The sequence below is a fragment of the Heterocephalus glaber genome, unplaced genomic scaffold, assembly GCF_053883595.1.
Source record: "Heterocephalus glaber isolate CG9 unplaced genomic scaffold, H.glaber_assembly_v1.0 deba00001472, whole genome shotgun sequence".
Lineage (NCBI taxonomy): Eukaryota > Metazoa > Chordata > Mammalia > Rodentia > Bathyergidae > Heterocephalus > Heterocephalus glaber.
The window spans coordinates 64718038-64739596 of record NW_028258315.1 but is presented as its reverse complement, the minus strand read 5'-3'; the positions used below and the strand labels follow the sequence as shown (position 1 = coordinate 64739596).

Here is a 21559-nt window from a genome sequence, read left to right as displayed (position 1 = left end):
GTGTTTGCATGGAGAGAAAATTTTCTGAGCTGCTTTTGGTCTCCTGAGAAGCATGGAAATGGGATAATGAGACAGATCCATGTTATTTTGGGTTCTTCAATCAACAAATAGTTATGAAGTCTTACAGAGTGCCAGGCACTCTGCTTAGCCAGGGGCACAGAGCACAGAACTTGCATTCTAGTGGGAGGGGGGCTCCCTGGCTTGCTCTTGTAGACATGAACTAAGGCCCTTGGTGGCGCAGGCACTGTGTGCTGAGTGCTAGGGAGCAGACACAGATTCCTCACTCTGACAGTGGGCTCCCTAACAGCAGGCTTATAACATGTTTAAGCAGTTTAAAATAAGAGTCCTACCTGTCCCAAAGAGTATCATTAATCACTTTATCCTTGGCCTGGGAAGCTGCCAGGGGCCTCTCAGGGCCTCCTCTGGCATATGGGGGCTCTCCCCTTACACATGGGGTGTGCTTATATCTCCTCGCTGGCCAGACTGAAGCCTAAGTTTGTGTGTCCCTCTCTGGAGGGTGGAAATAAGGCTGGCAATCTGGACTCTCAACAGAGTGCTAAATGAAAACCAGGAAGGTTTGATGGGTGCCTGTGTTTCCTGACAAAGATGTGCGCAAGAAGAGATGCCTACCCTACCTCTGGACAAGCTGTTGACGCCAGGTCCTGAGAGCCAGCAAGCACCAAGGCCATCCATACCAATAGCAGAAATAGGGTTGAAGCAAGGCAACTTGTCTTCAGGTCCCTTTTCTGCTGTTAGAGGTGCATTTCTGTTTGTGTTCTCTGAGCTCCTTCTGGTTCTTTGAGAGGCATGGAGGCAGGATAATAAAGGAAATCCATGTTACATGAGGAAAAGGGTAACCTAGTCTAGTAATTAATACCTCATTCCTTGGGGAGAATGTTATGAAAGCTAGTAAAGTGGAAATACTTTTTTTTTTACCCCACTACTGGGAAGATCAGAGTAACTCTGGAAGGAGAATTTGATAGTAGAATTTCACAGCTGAAATCTTGTTCTGATGGAAAATGGGAGTGATTCAGAACTGACTGGGAGGGGCCAGAGCCAGAGTTGATGCAAGACAGCTGGTCCCCTCCTGGCCCAGGCTGGTGTGGGGACCCCCTTGGGAACCAGCTGGGGGCAGGGAAAGGAAGCGGCTGAAAGCATTACTTAGGGCTGATCAGCTTTTCCATCAACATGACATCATTCAACATGGCATGGACACAAGCTGCGAGAAGGGAAAACCTGAAGATGTGAAATGTGCTGTGGAAGCAAGCCCTAATCAGAACCAGCACCCTCACCCAGACAGGGGCTGGCTGGGCTGGCTTGCATTAGGGGTGGCTGAATAACTGGGCAAGACTGAGGGGACCCCTCCCGGATCAAGCAAGCCAACTGACTGTTTTACTGCTAAGGCCTCCGCTTTCTAGGAGCTCTTTCCCAACATGCTTGGGGACATGGGTGGGTGCTGTTTAAAGCTACCATTGGAGCTCAGTGCATCAGAATGGTCTGTATTTCTTACCTCTGGCAGCTATGAGATCCTCTTCATTCAGGCAGGGTCTCGAATCTTGCTTTTTTCTAGGAGAGAGTGTTCAATATAGAACGGACTTCTTTTTTGGGTAATTTAACATGTCAAAATAAATTTTAGGTCAAGGAAGATCACTAAGTAGATAGTTCTAGAGATGAAATGCTTCCACAATGATTGTCTTTAGTGACTTGGATAATTTAGTCTGTCTGTGATTGTGTATCTTCGCATTTTAAAAATCTGACAGGTGAGTGTGCTGGCATCCACACACCCTGCCTGTAGCCGACTACAGCTGCCTCGTCCTTGGCTCAACTTCTGTGAGCCTCAGCCTCTTTCTTCCTCCTTTGAGTCGCACGGGGGAATTTTTGTGTCAGTGGTTCTGCAGTGAATGGGCTGTGAGGACTAAAGATGGCGCTTATAGAGTACACAGCCCAGTGCTGGGCACAAGTTGAGGGCTGAGTTCTCTTTTTCTGACTTGCCTTGGGTTAATTTGAGGGCAGTGAGATAGCAAGGGTAGGCAGCTATAGTAATTGTTATTTTCCAGAGAGAACAGGGTGGTGGGAGTATGAATGAATATCATTTGGTTGATTTTAGGAAATTGGCTTATGAGATTATAGGGCCTGGCAAAGCCTGAATTCTGCAGGGCAGGCCGGTAGGCTGGAGACCCAGGGAAGAGTTGAAGTTGCAGCTCAAGTCTGAAGGCAGGCTAGAAGCAAAATTCTTACTTTTTGGAGGGAACCATAGGGATTTTCCCCCTTAAGATCTTCAAATGATTGGATGAGGCCCACTCCCAGGATGGAGGGTAATTTGCTTTATTCAGTCTACTGATTTAAATGTTAATCTCATTTGAAAAATATAATAACACCTAGGTTGGTGTTTGACCAAATATCTGGATACTTGGGCCCAGCCAAGTTGACACATAAAATTAGCCATCCTGGCAGCCTGATAGAGGGTGTGTTACTGAGCGGTTACCACTGTGGGCAGCTGGAACTCAGACCTGCTGGGGAAGCCTGGGAGTCAGCACAGAAGGTACCTCAGAGCTTATGCCACCCCAAGGTGGAGGGAGTGGGTGCCCGCCTTATGAAAAGTTGATCAGGGACTTGGGTTCCCTGGCACTGTGGTTCACTATGCACATACAGGGCAGAGCTACTGGAGAAAGTCCTCGCGAAAAGGACTGCAGGTGCTGGCAGTAGAGAAATGGTAAAGGCCAAGAGGATGTGGGTGGAAGACTGATACCATCCTCTCTTTTTTCCTGTGTTCCCATCCACCCAGATCTTCTCCAAGCTCAGCCAGCTCCTCTCTGGCAAGACAGCTTGGTTCTGCTGTTCCCTCCATTGTCACCATTTCTGAGGGATGGTAGCTATGGTCCTTTCATCTGAGAGGAGGGCTGGACAGGAGCCTCCAAGAAGAGGCTGCCCAGCAGCTGCCACTCCAGCACCAGTTTACCCAGCTAGTACCCTCTAGCTTGTCTCCTTGCAAGGTGCATCTCCAGCTATGATCTTGCTTGCAGGGGCTCTGGTAACTCACTTCATTTAAATGTAGCCTTTGTTAGTCTTGGGCTGTTGTTCAGGGAAGTTGTGGTCAATAGAAAGTAAATTGACCAGAGTTCCATTCTGAATCTCTGCATGTGTTTGGTTCTGTTATTTCTACATTCAAAAAATAGGAGTGTTACGTCAGTTAAGGTAAAAAAATGATCAAGACCATTGTGGTGGCAGTAGCCCTATAGGGGGGAGTAGCAAAGGCTCTGTAGTGGATGGCTTTCTGGCCTGGACCAAGTCTTTTCCCTTTTGGGATTCCAGTCCCCTTATCTCAAAAACGAAAGATTTGGGCTAGATGGCCTCTAGGATTACCTTAAAGCTTTGACAGCTGCAAGTCCATTCCACTTCTACCCTACTGGGGTGACGTGTAACACTTCTGTAGACACACGTGTTTTCTCTGTTGAAGCACTTTCCCATATGCTTTCCTGTATTATTTTTCTCTTCTTCAGAGTAATGCTATCTCCTGGGATTATCCATGACCCTCATCCTTCCTGGTAAACCAGCCTTGCCTTGGAAATCAGCTGTTGCTGGAATAAACAAGCTGGGGCAGATTTTCCCTCCCTGGTCAGGAATCTGCCAGCTCTGTTTGGCAAGAGCCCTGGTATGGCAGTGGCTCAGGGAAGCTAGTAGACGCAGCAGAAAGATGTCCAGGAACAATTGCAGGAGGACTGTCCGTGTCACCTTTCTCTCTCCCTGTCCAGACCTCCCTGGGTTTGGTCCTTTTGATGTTGTTGAAAGCCAGAGCCATCCTTGCTGCCAGACTTCACATAGTGAAATGCCGGCAGGCATAAGGCTGTTTCTATTGGTACAGAGATGTTGGCTTCAAAGGGGCAGGTGTGTGGAGATGAGTGGGAGCAGCATCCTCCTCTTTCCTCCTGCTCAGCTATCTCATCTAGTCATTTTAGGGCAGAGGTTCCTGTTCTCTCACTGTAAAAATGCCACATTCTCTAAATCCACAAAAAAGTTAATAAATAAAAAGGGTTACAGAGGGCTGGTCTCTGGCGTAGAAAAGCAGTGAAATGGATCTATTGATGCTAAAGTCACATTTAAGCCTGGTGTGGTGGTGCATGCCTACAGTCCCAGTACTCTGGGAGACTGAGGATCAAAAGTTAGAGCCCAGACTGGGCCACTGAGGGCAACCTTGTCTCAAAATTTAAAAAAATAATAAAAAGGAATGGAAATGTAGCTCAGTGTGAAGGTCCTGGGTTCAATCCCCAGTACCACTGACTCAATCGATTTATATGTACCTAATAAAAATATATTGTTATATATCTACTTAACAAACTCTGAAATACTGGAGATGAAGCTTTTCCAGGATGCATTTGACATTGAAACCATCAATTTTTAAAGTCCCAGATGGTGTCCCATCAGTTCTGTCATTTGATATCACATGTTCAGGCAATGGGATTCTCTCTCTCTCTCTCTCTCTCTCTCTCTCTCTCTCTCTCTCTCTCTCTCATACCAGGGATCGAACTCAGGTCCTTGTGCTTGCACAGCAGGCGGTGAAACCACTGACCTAAATCCCTCGTGGGATTTTCTTCTTGGAAGTGGACTTCAGTCACATGGCCATGGTTTTGTTAGAAGAACAGGCATCACATAGTATTTGATCACCATGCATAGCTCCCTGGGAATGGAGTTGGCCCAGCCTTCTGAGAGCCTGGATCTGTGAAAGCGGGTTTTTGCCCATGTTGTTTGTTACTATCTCCCTGTGTGGCTACAGTGGTGCTTGGCATACTGTTGGTGCTCAGTAAACCTGGACCTCAACTTGGCATTAGTGAGATGATGTAGAATTGTCAGAAGTGATTGCTCCTCTATGTTGGATGTATATAGCCATGTTTGATAGGAGTCAATACCACGTGGCACCCTTATCACTTCAGCTTTTAGAACATTGTTTGCCATGACACTTATTTGTCTAAGTACTAGCCTGTGTTGGTACAAATAATTGTTGGTGATCATGTTGGTGGCTTCATTGGTACCTCAAGCTAGCATAGAGCTTTAAGTCAGGGAGAGCCAGGAGAGATGGCACACACAGCATCCTTGGAAAGGCAGGGGTTATCCTGGTTCTCTCAGTTCTGTGAGCCTGTGGCTGCATGCTCCCATCTGAGGAGATCTTGACCCAGGGCTGCCAACCTCTGGGGTAGAGGACTGAGTACCCTGTGGTGGGGGGAGCAGAGCTGGCCTTGCCACTGTGTATCTGTTTTTGCTGACGTCCTGACCTCATTTCTTGGCAGGCCTGAACTACGTTCTTACAGCTGATGTGGCCAAAAAGGAGAAGGGCCAGCTGCCTAGGGTCTACTTTGTGTTGCTGGGAGAGACTGTTGGCCAGGTCTTGGAGAAGCTGCAGCTGGCCCACATGGAGGAGCTGTGTCATCACTACGTGGCCCACGTGAAGGTCGGTCCCCTCTTTTTATCCTCATATTCTGATCTCTATGCATGTTCATTTGGAATTAGTGGAAGCTGCTTTTACTGTGCGTTACATATACTCTGACTTCTCAAATTCTATTTCACAAGGAAGAAAATATCCATTTCTTCTTCTTTTAAAGTTGGGGTCTGACAGCACTTTTATTTATCTTATTGTGTGGGTCTCAGCTTCCGGGGGCCAGTTCACCAGTGATGCTTCCTGGCTTTGACTTGTATTTTTGAGAGGTTTCTTAGTCTTTCCTCTCTATGAAGCTCAGTAGTCTTCTGAGAGAAGCACCTCAGAAACACATGCGTCTGGGTCTGCCGTGATGCTGGATCACACTGTACCTGATCTCTTTGTCAGTGGTGCACTACATGTTAGCTCATAATCAGAGTTAAGGCATTTAAAAACTGGTTAGACTAGATTTTCCTTGCTTGATTACTTTGTTTATTTCAGGAGGCCTCTTTCCCTTCTTACTCTAAATATTAAGCCTTCAAATGCTTTTTTCCTCTTGAAATTGTTTAACATACTTTACTGCTAATTCGGGAGGCCATGCTCAGATTAGCTACAGAGTGGCCTCTGTGCAGAGTGGGAGTCCTGGCAATCACTGCTGCTGCAGGAATGGTCAGGCACTGACCAGCCGGCAGGGCCAGAGAGCAAGGAGGTAGAAGGGTGGAATGATGGGTTTTAAGCCACAGAGACCTGGTATGTATCCAGCTGGATGACCACTGTAATGTCTTTGTGTCTCTGTCTCTGTTTCTCTGAAATGTACACAGTAATACCTTCCTTGAAAGTGATCATAAGAATCAAACACTGCATGATGAATATGCTTAAAAGACCTTGCACAGTGTCTCATAAATAGCAGGGACTCAATAATATTATTCCTTGGTTGGCCTGTACATAATTGCCAATATTTTAACATTTTTTATTTACAAAAATGGCAGTTTTATTTGTTTAACCTAATACTATTAACCATTGGATTTGTAGCCAATAATTAAAATAATCTGTAGTTTAGAGATGAAATATCTTTCTATTGTTGCTGTTTTGGTGCCTGAGCAGGGGAACGACAGCTGCTTGTAGATGTTTCTGGGCTGTATGTAGGAAAATGCCCCTACATCTGTGGCACTTGGCTGGCCCAGAGCTTGTGTGCCCTTGAGATGCTTTTCAGAGGGGCTGGGCTGTGTCATCTGCCAGAACTCATGTTGGGGCCTGCCCAGACCAGCTGACCTGGGGCTTGAGGGGCTGGCCATTTTTAAAGCTGTCCATGCTCGTGTTAAGCCCACCAACCCCTGCTCCTGTTGGTCTCAAATTCCACTGGCTTTTGGGTGCCCTTGGGAGGTGTGAGGCTGCTCGGGACAGGCTCATGTGCAATCACTGCCAGGCCTTTGAGTGACTGTGGTATCTTCTCACTTGCAGAGCACAGGGCGTCTTCTCTTGTGCTTCCTTGTGCTAGATCTGTTCCACCCAGCCTGCTTCCCTTTGGACTTTCTGCAACTTTTTGTCCTTTGTCCATAGTTACCCGAGTCCCTCTTGCAAGGTGGGGCCGTAGAGAGCCTGTGGGCCTTTGCAGAGTGTACTCAGGGAACAGCAGAGGGGAAGGATGGGCTGAGGTAGGGCTGTTTTTGTGGTGGCCGCTGAGGGCTGTTGGGGTAAAGCAGGACTTCCTGGGAGGTATCTTGCCACTTCCCTTTATCTTGGGTTGCCAGATTTACCAAATGAAAATATAGGACCCCTACTTAAATCCAGATTTCAGATAAACATTGAATGCTTTTCTTTAGAATAAGTACAGTAGGTCCCCTTTGCTCATGGTTTTGCTTTCCGAGGATTCAGTTACTCAAGGTCAACTGAGTTCTGAAAGTATGAGATGGAAAATTCCAGAAATAACATTTCAAGCTGGGTATGATAGGGCACACATGTGATCCCAGTACTATAGGAGGCTGAGGCAGAAGGATCACAATTTGGACCCCAGCCTAGAACTTAGCAAGACCCTGTTTCAGAAAACCAAACAACCAACAAAAACCCTACCCCAAACAAACAAAAACACTTCATAAATTGTACATTTTAACTAAATTTTACTATAGTATATTGTTGGTCTGTGCCTAGTTTATGAATTAAACCTTACCATAGGTATATTTATATAAGAAAAAACATAAGGTTTGGTACTCACTGTGTTTTCACATACCCTTGAAATATGAATATATTCTGTGGACAAGAGGGGACTGTGGTATATCCCAAAGGAAAAATGTGTTGTTTATCTGAAATTTACACTTAACTTGGCATCCTATTGGCAAATTCAACTGTAGTAATTTTCTTCCACCCCATGTGGCCCTTCTTCACTCAGTCAAAACCTGCCTGCCCAGAAGGGAGATGAAGATGGTGGCAAGAAGAGACTAAGGCTGAGAACAGAGTTCCTGTACATTTAGGGAGAGAAGGGAGGCAGGCCTACTTTAGAGAACTGGGGCCTAGAGTGATTCTCATGTAAGAGGTGGGGGTGGTGGGATGAACTAGGAAGAAACATAACTCTGAGGCCTTTATGGTTCAAGAGCCTAGCCTGGTGGCACATACCTGTGCGCTCAGTACTTTGGGAGCCCAAGGCAGGAGGATGGTAAGTTCATGCCCAGCCTGGGTAACTTAATGACATAGCAAGAACCTGTCTCAATAAAAATATAAAAAAGAGGCTAGAGATGTAGCTCAGTGGAAATGCCCTGAGTTCAGTTCCTACTACCACTAAAAATATAGAAGGAAAGAAAAAAAGGAAGGAAGAAAGGAAGGAGAGAGGGAGGGAGGGAAGGATAAAAAGGAAGGAAGGAAAGAAGGAAGAATATTGCTATTATGGAATGCCTAGAGTGGCCAGTACCTTACAGCCATGAGGAAAGATTTTCCTACTAGTTATCAGGGCCATAGCTAAGGACCTGGGTGAATGGTAGCTAGTATGAACATAGGCGAATGCTGACAAGTTAGTTAGCTGTCCACAGTGTGGCTCAGCAGGGCAGGGAGTGCACAGGGATGTCCTGTGCTTTGCTGGTTGTGGGAAAACAGCTGTGAGCTGTGGCTTGAGTGGGGGCCGAGGCCATCAGCAGGGGGAAGGGAACTTGCAGCCAGCTACCTCCCAGAGTAGGGACTGGAGACTGGGAGATGTGAGTCAGGGTTGAAGAGCATGAGGCAGTCTACTACAAGCGCTGGCTCTCAGCTTCATAGACAAGTCATGGAAGATAAATAAAAGTGTTCTGGCTTATCACACACCATATGGCCAGCAGACAGTGAGGCAGCCATTGGGACTGAGTACGTTTTGTTTAGGCTATCTTTAGGTCTTTTTTCCTTGAATCCTATTCCAATCTTTTTTTTTTCTTTTTTCCCTTAGAAGATTTCGCTCCATATATGGTGGTAAGTTATCTATTGCAGAGGCCTGCTTGGACTGACACCTGCCTCCCAAGTTAGCTGTGTTGTATCTTGCTTTGTTCCATTCACCACCCTGGTGGAGCCACCCAGAGGTACAGAATTTTGTAATAAGCCACATCCTCCTTCTCAAGGCCTGACTGTGGTCAGCAGTGCTGAAACTGATCTAGTTGCTTCCTTGGCCTCTCCTCAGATTCTGTATGCACCCCAAATTTATCTCTGCTTCTCCCCCAGGCCAGTCCAGTTTTGGGGACAGACAAGTGGGCTGGAGACCTAGTGGGTACCATGGTTGCAGGTGAAAGTCCAGACACCCCTGCTCAGCCTCAAGGTTCTCTTGGGCTTGGCATCAGTTTGCTTTTCTAGCCTCATCTTCTACTACCACATCACGTGTGCCCGGGCTTCTGTCACGAGCTGTTCTCTTTCCTCCTAGAACCTGCCTCTCATGGTTCACTGCCTTGGATAATGGACTCACCCTGGTGTTTCTGACTCTTCAGTCCATCAGAGGCCTGTTTCTTCTGACATCCCTACTTTCTATCTGCATGTTTTCTGCATTGTTTTGGTCATAAGCATGCACCTCTTACCTATTTTATTTCATATTTTCTCTTTAAATCAGCTGACTTTTAGTCTTAGCCCAATAACATGAAACAAAAGCATAATGCCCTTCTGTAAACAGAAAATCAATTATCTGCCCAAACAGAAAGGAACTGAAAATAAACACATTGACACAATAGCATTATTGAATTCTAGCTGTATTTATCCTTTTCCAGCCTCTGCAGAAGTGGTCTGGTCTCCCTGTGTTAGGAATGGAAACTACATGGGGCACCACAGTGAGTCCTGTTCCTTGATGCAGTCAGAACTGAGGGGGAATAGCTTCAAATATGAGGGTACTGTTATGGAGCCATGCCCTTTTGTCTCTGGGAAGCCCTGGCCAGGCTCTAAGTAGCTCAGCTATGCCTTGCCTCTTCTGACCTCCTGTGAGTGTGCCCATTCTTCAAAGCCAGTCAATCCTCAGGTTAGGGTCAGCTACTGTTGTGAGCCCTAGAGGAGTCATCTTCATCTTCCTGTTTTAGACCTGGTTCCATGCTGCCTGGCTTCTCTTTGGGGTGGCAGGCACAGAGCAAATGCTTGTCAAACAGAACCTTGTTGGAGTGGCTAATTGGTTCGGCTTGAGTTTAGGGTCACAGGGAACTTCTGATATGGAGTGGAGCTTGCTCACCTGCCTGTGGACCATCTGCTGGTAAGTACTGACTTGAAAAGGCAGAGAAGAGAGTTTTGATGGATGGTACATGCTGAGGAATAGACATGAGTGTCCTCTCATTATTTCATCATTTTCTGGCTTGTGTGTATTTACCCTACTGACAACTGTGCTGCGTCCTCAAATCCTGCACAGTACCTGGAAAAAGGTGAGCCTTGTGAGAGATCAAGTGCTCACATGTGACAGGCAAAACAGCAGCAGCCTCTTCAGGAAGCCACAGTATCAGTTTTGAGACTTATGCAGGTTTGGTGGGGAAGCCCAAGCAAAGCTAAGGACGAGGCCCTTACATCATTCCCTCCTGTGAGGATCAATGACACCTTCCAGAGGCCTGTAGGAAACCTTTGTTGAGCAGAACCATGCATCAGACACTGTCAGAAGAGCCAATAACAGTGATTAATGTTTTAAAAAAGCACTCTACACCAGACAAGGGAATATACAGGCACTTTGGCTTTTCTGAGAAGCTGCAGATGTTCGTGGTATTGCTCTTTTATGTTCTTGAAGGGGTTTTCAAGGGATTGACTCTTAAGTTGCTGCAGCTCCTTTGTTACTTATGGGAGCAGGTGTTCCTTCTGACCTGGTGAAGGGCAGAAAGTCACAGTGGCCAGAAATCTCCTCAGAGAACACATTTTGGGCTCTACTGGGGTGTTTGGGTCTATTTCCATCTTCATATCTCACAAAATACCCAAGGCCCCTAGCTTCAGTCATAGGGTAAGCTGTGAGGCTGTGATTTGGTGGGATCCATTGAGTGCTTGTGTTTAGAGGAATTAAATATTTCTTGTTTAGAAAGCAGATAGTTAAGGAAGGAAGATTAAATTGGAGTGAATAAGAACTCTGTGTGAGAAGGAGAAAGGAAAATATCAGTTTCCTTCCTTGTCTGGAAAATACTATGCACAATCTCTTGGTCATCTTGATAATTCCAAGAAGTAGCTAAGGTTTGACAAGCAGAGATACAGATGCCAGATGTAAGAGGTCTTCTTAAAACTTAAAATAAATGGTAGAATATTCACATTAGCCATGCTGTTGGTCTCCCAAAGGCAACCGCAGTTCCAATTTCTTATGTGTCTTTCGAGAGCCTATCAATCTACTCCACCAAAAGTCTTCTAGACTTAATAACCAAATTCAGTCAAGTAGCTGGATACAAGGTCAACACACAAAAATCAATAGCTTTCCTCTACACGAACAACAGACTCACTGAGAGAGAAATAGGGCAAACAATTCCTTTCACAATAGCATCCAAAAACCTGAAATACCTAGGAATCAACCCAACAAAAAAATCAAAGACCTCTTCTCTGAAAACTATAGCACTCTGAAAAGAGAGATTGAAGAGGATATCAGAAAATGGAAAGACATTCCTTGCTCCTGGGTAGGAAGAATCAATATAGTGAAAATGGCCATACTTCCAAAATTGCTGTATAGATTCAGTGCAATCCCAATTGAAATCCCAGCAGCATACTTCACAGACCTTGAGAAAACAATCCAAAAATTCATTTGGAATAAGAAGAGACCCAGAATAGCAAAAGCAATTCTAGGTAACAGAGACATGGCAGGGGGTATCACTATCCCCAACCTGCAACTCTGCTACAAAGCTACTGTGATAAAAACAGCATGGTACTGTCAAAGAAACAGACCTGAGGACCAGTGGAACAGATTAGAAGATGCAGAAACAACTTCTGACACACTCAGCTACCTCATCTGTGACAAAGGAGCCAAACACCCTCACTGGAGGAAAGATAGCCTCTTTAATAAATGGTACTGGAGAAATTGGGCTTCCACTTGCCAAAGACTAAAACTAGACCTATATCTCTCACCATGCACTAAACTAATATTGAAATGGATTAAAGATCTAAATATAAAAGCAGAAACCCTGAACCGGCTGGAACAGAGGTTAGGTCAAACTCTTGAAGACATTGGGGTAGGAAAAGACTTTATGAACAAAACCTCAGTTGCCCATAAACTAGCACAAGCAATCACCAAGTGGGATCTCTTCTTAATAAAAAGCTCCTGCGCACCAAGAGAAACCACCAGCAGTGTGAAGAGACAACCCACAATGTGGGAAAAAATCTTCACCTGTTCTTCCTCAGACAAAGCTCTACTATCTCGAATCTATAAAGAGCTTAAAAAGATCAGACCTCCCAAATTGAAAGACCCAATCCAAAAATGGGCATCTGAAATGAACAGACATTTCTCACACAAAGAAGTAGAAATAGCAAATAAACATATGAAAAAATGTTCAACATCACTGGTCATTCAAGAGATGCAAATGAAAACAATGCTGAGATTCCACTTCACTCCAGAAAGAATGGCTGCTATCATGAAATCAACCAATAACAAATGCTGGTGGGGCTGTGGGGAAAGAGGAACCCTGCTCCACTGCTGGTGGGAGTGTAGACTGGTGCAAGCACTGTGGAAATCAGTACAGAGATACCTCAAAGAACTAGGACTGGAAGTCCCATTTGACCCCGCTATTCCCCTGCTGGGAATCTTCCCCAAAGAATTAAAAGAATCATACCACAGTGATATATGTGCACCGATGTTCATAGCAGCACAGTTTGTAATAGCTAAAACTTGGAAACAGCCCAAATGCCCATCAACTGGAGACTGGATAAAGAAAATGTGGGTTTTTTAATAAAATGGAATACTACTCAGCCATAAAAAATGAGAAATTAGAGACATTTATACCTAAGTGGATGCACATTGAGGCAATACTTTTAAGTGAAATAAATAGGACACACATGTGTAAATACCGAATAGTTTCTCTGGTGTGAGAAACAAAGTGTAAATAAGGACTAAATGTATAATAGATAATGTGAAATAGGAAGAACAGCGGCAAGGGGAAAGGGGAAGTGGGAGTGGTAGGCAAAAAGAAAGAAGGGAATGGAATTAGTATGAGAAAATGAAAAAATGGAAACAAAGTCTTTGTAAATAGGGAGGGATGGAGGGGTTGAAAGGAGGGCAGGGGAAGCGGGAAAAAAATAAGAAGCAAGAGAGTATGTAAAGGTGCATATCTCCAATGATGAATGTCATTATATTGTACACCTAAAATGTACCAATAAAAGGATGTACAAAAAAAAAAGCCTGTCAATCTAGAAAGCTGTGTGTGAACCTTACATGCATGGTAGTATGCTGTGTATATGCTGTTGTAAAGCTCGATTTTTCTTTTATTATGGCCACAGAAGAATAAACAGATCTCAGTAAATCTGTATGATGGAATGCTACTCACCAAAGAATAAACTGCTGATTACACAGTAACATGGATTACTTTCGGACACATTATGTGAGGGGAAGGAATAAGAAAAAAGGCTACTTACTGTCTGATTCTATTTATATGACATTATGGAAAATCATATAAAGATCTGAAAATTACATCAGTGGTTTCTGGAGGCCAGGGATTGATTAGGAAAAGGTAGCAATGATTGACTTCAAAGAGGACCGAGTTGACTTTCTGTGGTGATAAAAATATTCTAGATTCTGATTGTGCTAGTGATTGTATTACTGAATAAATTTGCTAAAGCTCTTTGGAGTGTACATTTAAAATTAGTGTGTGTTGGGTCGGCAATTTAGCTCAGTGGTTCCGCCGCCTGCCTTGCAAGCACAAGGTCCTGAGTTTGATCCCTGGTACAAAAAAAAAAAAAATTAGTGTGTGTTACTATAGTATATATAAATTATGTTTCAGTCAAACTTATTTCAAAAAATATGGCTTGGAGTTTTTTCCATTTGGTGCAGGTAGAATTTCCCTGTTGTTTTCCACATCTGATCAAAAACTTATCCCTTGATGTACTAAATCTATTTGGGGATCATCTAAATGGCATTTCTGAACTATACTTGGAGCTTGTAGACTGGTAATCTCAGTTTGCTTCTCTATTAAGTGGGTCAAGGTCCCTGTCTGGAAGATTTTAAATCTGTATGGAAAGGGGGACAGCCCTATTGAGCAGGAGTAGTAGTGCTGTCCCCTCCTTCTGTGGTCAGCTCCTCTCCTCTGGCCCAGGGCTGTGGTATTCTATAGGGAGATTGTTAAGACTCCTGAGAGGGCAGCGTAAAAGGTCCTTGTGGCCTCTAAGGTAGCCTGGACATGTGTCTGTCAGATCAAAAGCCTCTCAGCCATGGAGAATCCAAGAAGTACCAGGGAAATTTTTCTTGGCTTCTGTAGTTAGGTCTATGTCTTTGGCAGGCTCTCTTGGCCTGTAGGTAGCATAGATAACCTGAATATTCAGTAAGGAGTGCTGTAAACCAGGGCAGGGGAACAGGGAGAGCTAGGATGTTTAAGAAATCAACATCATTAGTGGTACAGTTGCTCATATGGTAGGCTCTGGTCACGTGGATGCCACTAGAAAACTGGGAAGCTGGACTTTGGAGACCATGCTGGAGAGTCACTCCACTGAGTGTGGGTTGCCTTGACCACCTACTCAGGGAGGCTGTTTTACACATAGCTGGTGAGCAAATGGGACCAACAAGAATGGACAGGGTGTGGGAACATTCAGCATGGGGTCTGACATCTCCCAAGAGCACTGGCCATTGCTTTCTTTCTTGTATTGAATAAAGGGTTCTGCATTCGAACAGTGTTATAGGGGACATTGTGATTATCAAAGGAAAGCACAGTATTTGAATTCAATAGTATTGGCAACACAAATTCTTTTTTGGAATAGAGTTGATATAATTAAATTTAGAGCAATAGCACATTATAGTAATTTATCATAAACTTATTTGTACTTTGTATGAGATGAAGTTTGCCAGTTGTTGTGGGCGAAATTTTCATTTGAAATGGTCACAGGCATCTATAGCTTTTTTACTTACAGCGGCTTTATCTATATACTGTTGATGCCCTTCCAACACTAGTGTTCTTTGAAATGACATGTGAAACTGTGCTATCATACTGGTTTTGTCTTTATATTTAAGATGTGATTGTAAAGGATTATAATAATGCCCCCACTTCAAACCTTGAACTTGGACATAAATTATAAGGGTGATTCCCTTCAAAGTAATCACTTTATAGTCATTCCTATTTTGAATTCTTTCATGGAATATGTATTTATGCACTTTTAGTTTTGGCAAATCTTTATTCTTTAAGGAGAAATTTGAATTTTGGAAATAGCCACATTTATCTGTGATCCTCTTTAGCAGATAATGTAATATATTTGGGGAAAAGTGATAATGCAGAAACTAGAATTAGGAATTTAGTAATTAACCTCCCTTTGAAAATGTTCCTTAAGAATCCCCACAGTATTAAATGATAATGAAAGAAACTAATACTAATTGATCATTTAGTGTGTTTCAGTCATTGCCAGTTACTACGCATGAAGTAGTTACTGTCTTCTCATTCTATTATTTAGGAGACAAGGCATAAAGGAGTTAAGGAATTGTCCAGTACTTTATAGGTTATAAGTAGTGGACCAAAAATGACAAAAGCAATTCTGGGCTTTTAACCATTGCACTATTCCAACTGCTCATATAGAAAAGCTACAACTAGTACATGCTGTGTGCCAGATACTCTTCTAAGTGTTTTACATGGATAGAAGATCAGTACTTGTTCAGGGTTGTAGAAGTAGTGATGGGCTTTACTGCTTCTCCATAATGAGCCCTGGGAGCATTTTGTGTTGAGCATGTGGCTGTCAAAGATGGCAGCTTTTGGTGGTTTATGTTCTAGAGCAGTGGTGTACTGTTAATGCTCTTAGGTGTAGGGCCCTAACTTGAAGCATTTTTCCAGTTTCCTTGGTGTAAATATTCTCACCATAGCTGATTTCAAACTACCAATGGGACATCACCAAATGTGCAGTTAGGAAAGGATGCACATCTTGAGACCGTATCATTAAGTGAAGTAAATCAGACCTACAAACTTAAATATTGCATCATTTCTCTTATCTGAGAAACACAAACTATAAACAAAGAGCAAAATAAAAAATAATAAGAAGTAAGGAGATAGATCTTTCTCAGATGGGAAGGGGATCAGGAGATGGCGGGAGGGGGAGGGGGAGGGGGGGTGGAGGGAAGGGGATGACAAAAAGGAATTATTGTGTTATAATATAACACAGCTCCCCACAGAGGATGTAAACATTATGTACTACAAACGTGTGCAGTACTAATAAAAATGATGAAAAAGAAAAGAAAAAAGGAAGGGATGCAAAACAGCACACTGTGGAATGGTATTTCCAATAGGTCTCAGTAACCTCAAAAGCATAGATGATAGTAAAATAATGAGGAAGTTATGATTTTTGAGTATTTATGACCTTTATCTTGATAAACTTAATTGTAAGCTTATTAAATTTAACTTTGCTAATGGCTTGCAGACTTTCTGAAAGTTGTAACAGTTGGCTCTTGTGAACCAGTTGCAGGAAGCTCCAGTTCTCTGCTGTCTCTGCTGTGCGTGTTAACTAATTGGTCAGGTCTCTCATGGCGAGCCTTATACGCAGCTGTTTCATTATCAGTCTTTTGCCCTTCTTGTTTCCTGTGACTTTCCAAATGGATAACATGAAAGTAAATTTGTGGGGCAGTTTAATCACCAGACCACAGCTTTTATTTTTGTGCATTTGGCTCCAAGATGCTCTGTATTTTGAATGAATTTATTGATGGCGTAATAGTTTCCACTTAAAATAACAGAAAAAATTGTATCTAAGCGTATTGAGATCTTATTCCTTACCCCTCATTCCATGTATGCATTTGCGATTCTGCTCCCCAGTCCTCTGGTAATTCACTGCTGATTATCATGTTTGCTTGGAGCAGGGCAGGGCATTTGTGAAGGGTTTATATTACCTCCCATAGAACTGTATAAGGTCTAGAGATTTCCTCACTGCCAGAGCTTGGCTTTGACCTGGTTCTCATTTGTGCAGGATGGAGTGATTGTTCTCTGAGCTGTGTTTGGTCCTGCTGCTTGATGACTTCATCAGTTAAGACCTAAGGGCTGGTTGACCGATCTTTCCCCTTTCTCATCTCTTGCTTTAATCAGAAATAGCCCACCAGTAGGCCTAAATTGTGCCATCATCTTTTTTTTTTAACTTTTATTAGTACATGTTTCCAGAATGATTACATTCATTGTAGGGAATTAATACATAACGCATTTCAATTCCTTTTTCCCCTTCCCTCCACCCCCTTTTATTTTGCCAGCATCAGATTCATTTATTTATTGTATAAGACTTTATAAAGTTAATTATCATGTATACATATTAAAAACCCAGACTAATAGGCCAAAAAACATATAAAACACATAAAATGATTGTACTAAGTCAAGGCACACTTTTAGAAACATTGACCATGCTGGATTATAAGATCTTTTTTCTCTCCCTTTTTTTCTATTATCTTTTATTTTGTACTTTATTTACATATTAAGTTTTACATACAAGTGAAACAATGTGATATTTAAAGTTGTATGTCTGATTTACTTCACTTAACATTATGCTCTGAAGGCGCATTCATTTTCCCACAAATGATTCTAGTTTATCCTTTGTGGCAGAGTAATGTTCCGTTGTGTTTAAATAACACAGTTTCTTTCTTGTTCCTTCCTTCCTTTCTCCCTCCATCCTCCCTTGTTCCCCTTCCCATTTGAACATTTTCTTCCCATTTCCCAATATCTGTTATACATTTTAATCCTTATTTCTACTTTCGGTTTCTCACACCAAGAGAATGCGGTAAAATACATGTATCCAATCTATTTCACCGAAGTATAGTCTCAAGGTCCATCCATTCAGCTATAAATGCCTGAAGTGCATCCTTTATGGCAGAGTAGTATTCCATTGTATAGAAAAGCCACATCTTCTTTATCCATTCATCAGTTGATGGACATTTGGGCCATTTCCAAGATTTAGCTGTTACAAACTGTGCCACTGTAAACTTGGATGTGCATATATCGGGTTTTTTTTATGATGCTTTTAATTCTTTTGAAAAGCAAGAAGGGGAGTAGCTGGGTCAAATAAAACCTCTAGTTTTAGTTTTTTTGAAAAATCTCCACACTGATTTCCATAGTGGTTGCACCAGTCTACACTCTCACCAATAGTAAAAAAGGATTCCTTTTTTCCCACAGCCCCTCCAGTATTTGTTATTGGTTGATTTCTTGATAGCAGCCATTCTTTCTGGAGTGAGATGAAATCTCAGTGTTGTGTTAATTTGCATTTCACAAATGACCAGTAATGTTGAACATTTTTTTATATATTTATTTGCTGTTTCTACTTTTCATCTGAGAAGTGTCTTTATTTCAGGAGCCCATTTTTGCATTGGGTGTTTAAATTTGGGGGTCTGATATTTTCAAGTTGTTTATGTATTCTAGATAATAGTCCTTTGTCTGATGAATACCTGGTAAAAATTTTTCCCACACTGTGGGTTGTCTCTTCACTCTTGGCAGTTTCTCTTGCTGTGCAAAAGCTTTTCAATAAGATGAGGTCCCAATTATTGATTCTTTGTAGTATTTCCCATGCATTCTGGGTTTTGTTCATGAAGTCTTTGTCTACTCCTATGTCCTCAAGCGTTCTACCTAGTCTCTCTTCCAGCAGATTTAGTATTTTTGTTTTAATATTTAAATCTTTGATTCATTTTGATTTTACGTTAGTGCATGGTGAAAGATATGAGTCTAGTTTCAATCTTCAGCATGTGAAAAGCCAGTTTTCCCAGTACCATTTATTAAAGAGGCTATCTTTCTTTCAGTGAAAGTGTTTGGGTCCTTTGTCAATAATTAGGTGGCTGAGTATGTCTGGAGTTGTTTTTGCATCTTCTAGTCCGTTCCATTGATTCTCAGGTCTGTTCTTTTGCCAGCACCATGGTGTTTTTATCACCATAGCTTTGTAGTATTATTTATTTATTTATTTATTTATTTATTTATGGTACCGGGGATCGAACTCGGGTCCTTGTGCTTGCAAGGCAGGCTGTGGAACCACTGAGCTAAATCCCCAGTCCTGTAGTATAATTTAAAGTCAGGGATTGTGATACTCCCTACCTTGTCTTTGTTGCCCAGAATTGCCTTTGCTACTCTAGGTCACTTCTGGTTCCAAATGAATTTTAGGATTGTTTTTTTTCTAATTCTGTGAGATATGCTGTTGGGATTTTGATTGGGATTGCATTGAATCTGTATAACCATTTTGAAAGTATGGGCATTTTCACTATATTGCTTTTTCCTATCCAAGAACAAGGGATATCTTTCCATTTTCTGATACCCTCTTTGATCTTTTTCAGAGTACCATAGTTTTCAATGTGGAAGTCTTTTACTTCATTAGATTGATTCCTTGGTATTTCTTTTTTTTTTTTTTGGATGCTATTGTGAAAAGGGTTGTTTCTCTAATTTCTCTCAGTGAGTTTGTTATTCCTGTACAGGAAGACTATTAATTTTTGAGTGTTGACTTTGTATCCAGCAACACCACTGAATTAGGTTATCAAATCTAGAAGTCTTTTGGTGGAGCTTTTGGGGTCTTCTATGTAGAGTATCATGCCATCTGCAAATAAAAATTTAACTTCTTCCTTTCCTATTCAAATACCACATTTTCTTAATCTGTGCACCTGTTGATGGATATATAGGCTGTTTCCAAGATTTAGCTGCTATGAATTGTGCTGCTATACACATGGGAAAGCATATGTCACTGTGGTATGATGTCTTTAATTCTTTTTGGAAAATACCTAGAAGGAGAATAGCTGGTCAAATGAAATTTCTATTTTTAATTTTTTGAGGAGTCTCCAAACTGATTTCCATAGTGGTTATATCAGTTTACACTCCTGCTAACAAGGAAGAAGTGTTCCTTTCTCCCCACAGCCTCACCAGCATTTGTTATTGGTTGATTTCCTGATGGTAACCATTCTTTCTGGAGTGAAATGGAATGTCAGTGTTGTTTTAATTTGCATTCCTCGAATAGCCAGGGATGTTGAACATTGTTTCATGTATTTATTGGCCATTTGTATTTCTTCATCTGAGAAGTGTCTATTCATTTCAAATGCCCATTTTTTAATTGGGCATTCAGATGTGAAGGGGTTCTAATTTTTTGAGTTCTTTATGTATTCTGCATGTTAGAGTTTTGTCTGAGGAGTAGCAAAAGCTTTTTCCCATTCTGTAGGTTGTCTCTTTACTCTGTTGGTGGTTTTCTTTCCAGTGCAAAAGCTTTTTAATTTGATTTGACCCAATTTGTTTATTCTTGGTATTATTTCTTGTACAATCAGGGTTTCATTCAGAAAGTCTTTGTCTATACCTATGTCTTCAAGAGTTTTACCTATTTTGTCTTCCAGCAGATTAAGTGTTTCTATGCCATCATTCTTTCCCTTGACTTCTCCACTCCTTCCTGAGGCATTCATCCTCAAGCTATTGGGATTTCTTTGGGCTGCTGCGTCCTGAGTGGCACAAGGAACTACAGGCCCTGGCATCACCTTTTATGTGGTAGCTGGTCCCTCTATCTGTGGAGATTCTCACCCAGAACCTATATCCTGATTGCATGGACTCCCGGTTCGGAAGGAGCCCTTGCTGTCTCTCTCCTCCCAAGTGGAGCTTTTGTGCCTGAGCTATGTCCAGCTCAATGTGGTAGGGTCAAAATGGCTCTGAACGTAGATGGATTAGTTCAATACACTCAGCCCTGATATGTTCTTATTTTTTTTTATTTTTTATTTTATTTTTATTTTATTCTTTCATTGGTACATTGTAGGTATACAGCACAATTACATTTCTCATTGGGAATTGTACCTTTACATAATGCATCTTGGTTCTTATTTTTTCCCCATTCCTAGCCCTCTCTTCACTCTGTCCACCCTTCCCTATTTACAAAGACGTTATTTCCATTTTTTACATTGCTCATCATTTTTCCTTTCCCTTTTTTCCTTTCCCCTGCCCCTCCCACTACCCCTACCCCTTTGGACCTTTTCTTCCTATTTTGCATTATCGATTATTCATTCTAATCATTGGTACATTTTAGGTATACAGTATAATGACATTCATCATTGGAAATTTGCACCTTTACATAATCTCTCTTGGTTCTTATTTTTCACTCTTGCCCAGCCCTCCCTTCAACCCCTGCATTCCTCCCTATTTACAAAGATTTTGTTCCTATTTTTCCTTTTTCTCATATTAATCCCATTCCTTTCTATCCTTTCCCCTAGCCCTCCCACTTCCTTCCCCTTTTCCCCTTTTCTTCCTATTTCACATGACCTATTATACATTTAGTCCTCATTACACTTTCAGTTTCTCACACCAGAGAAACTATTCAGTATTTGTACATGTGTGTCCTATTTATTTCACTTAAGAGTATCACCTCAATGTGCATCCACTTAGCTATAAATGTCTCTAATTTCTCATTTTTTTTGGCTGAGTAGTATCCCATTTTATTAAAAAAACCACATTTTCTTTATCCAGTCTCCAGTTGATGGGCATTTGGGCTGTTTCCAAGTTTTAGCTATTACAAACTGTGCTGCTATGAACATCGGTGCACATATATCACTGTGGTATGATTTTTTTAATTCTTTGGGGAAGATCCCCAGCAGTGGAATAGCAGGGTCAAATGGGACTT

At 42.1% G+C, this 21559-nt stretch overlaps 1 protein-coding gene across 2 annotated transcripts in view; it reads left to right on the top strand.

Annotated features, from left to right (window-relative positions):
• The window catches only part of Itga9 (integrin subunit alpha 9), a 388816-nt gene that overhangs the window by 94681 nt on the left and 272576 nt on the right, over positions 1-21559 (top strand). For both annotated transcript variants that reach the window (XM_004854266.4, XM_087181364.1), the window contains exon 15: positions 5283-5443. In XM_004854266.4, the coding sequence (XP_004854323.2) occupies positions 5283-5443 (161 nt within the window). The remainder of the gene's footprint in view (positions 1-5282; positions 5444-21559) is intronic.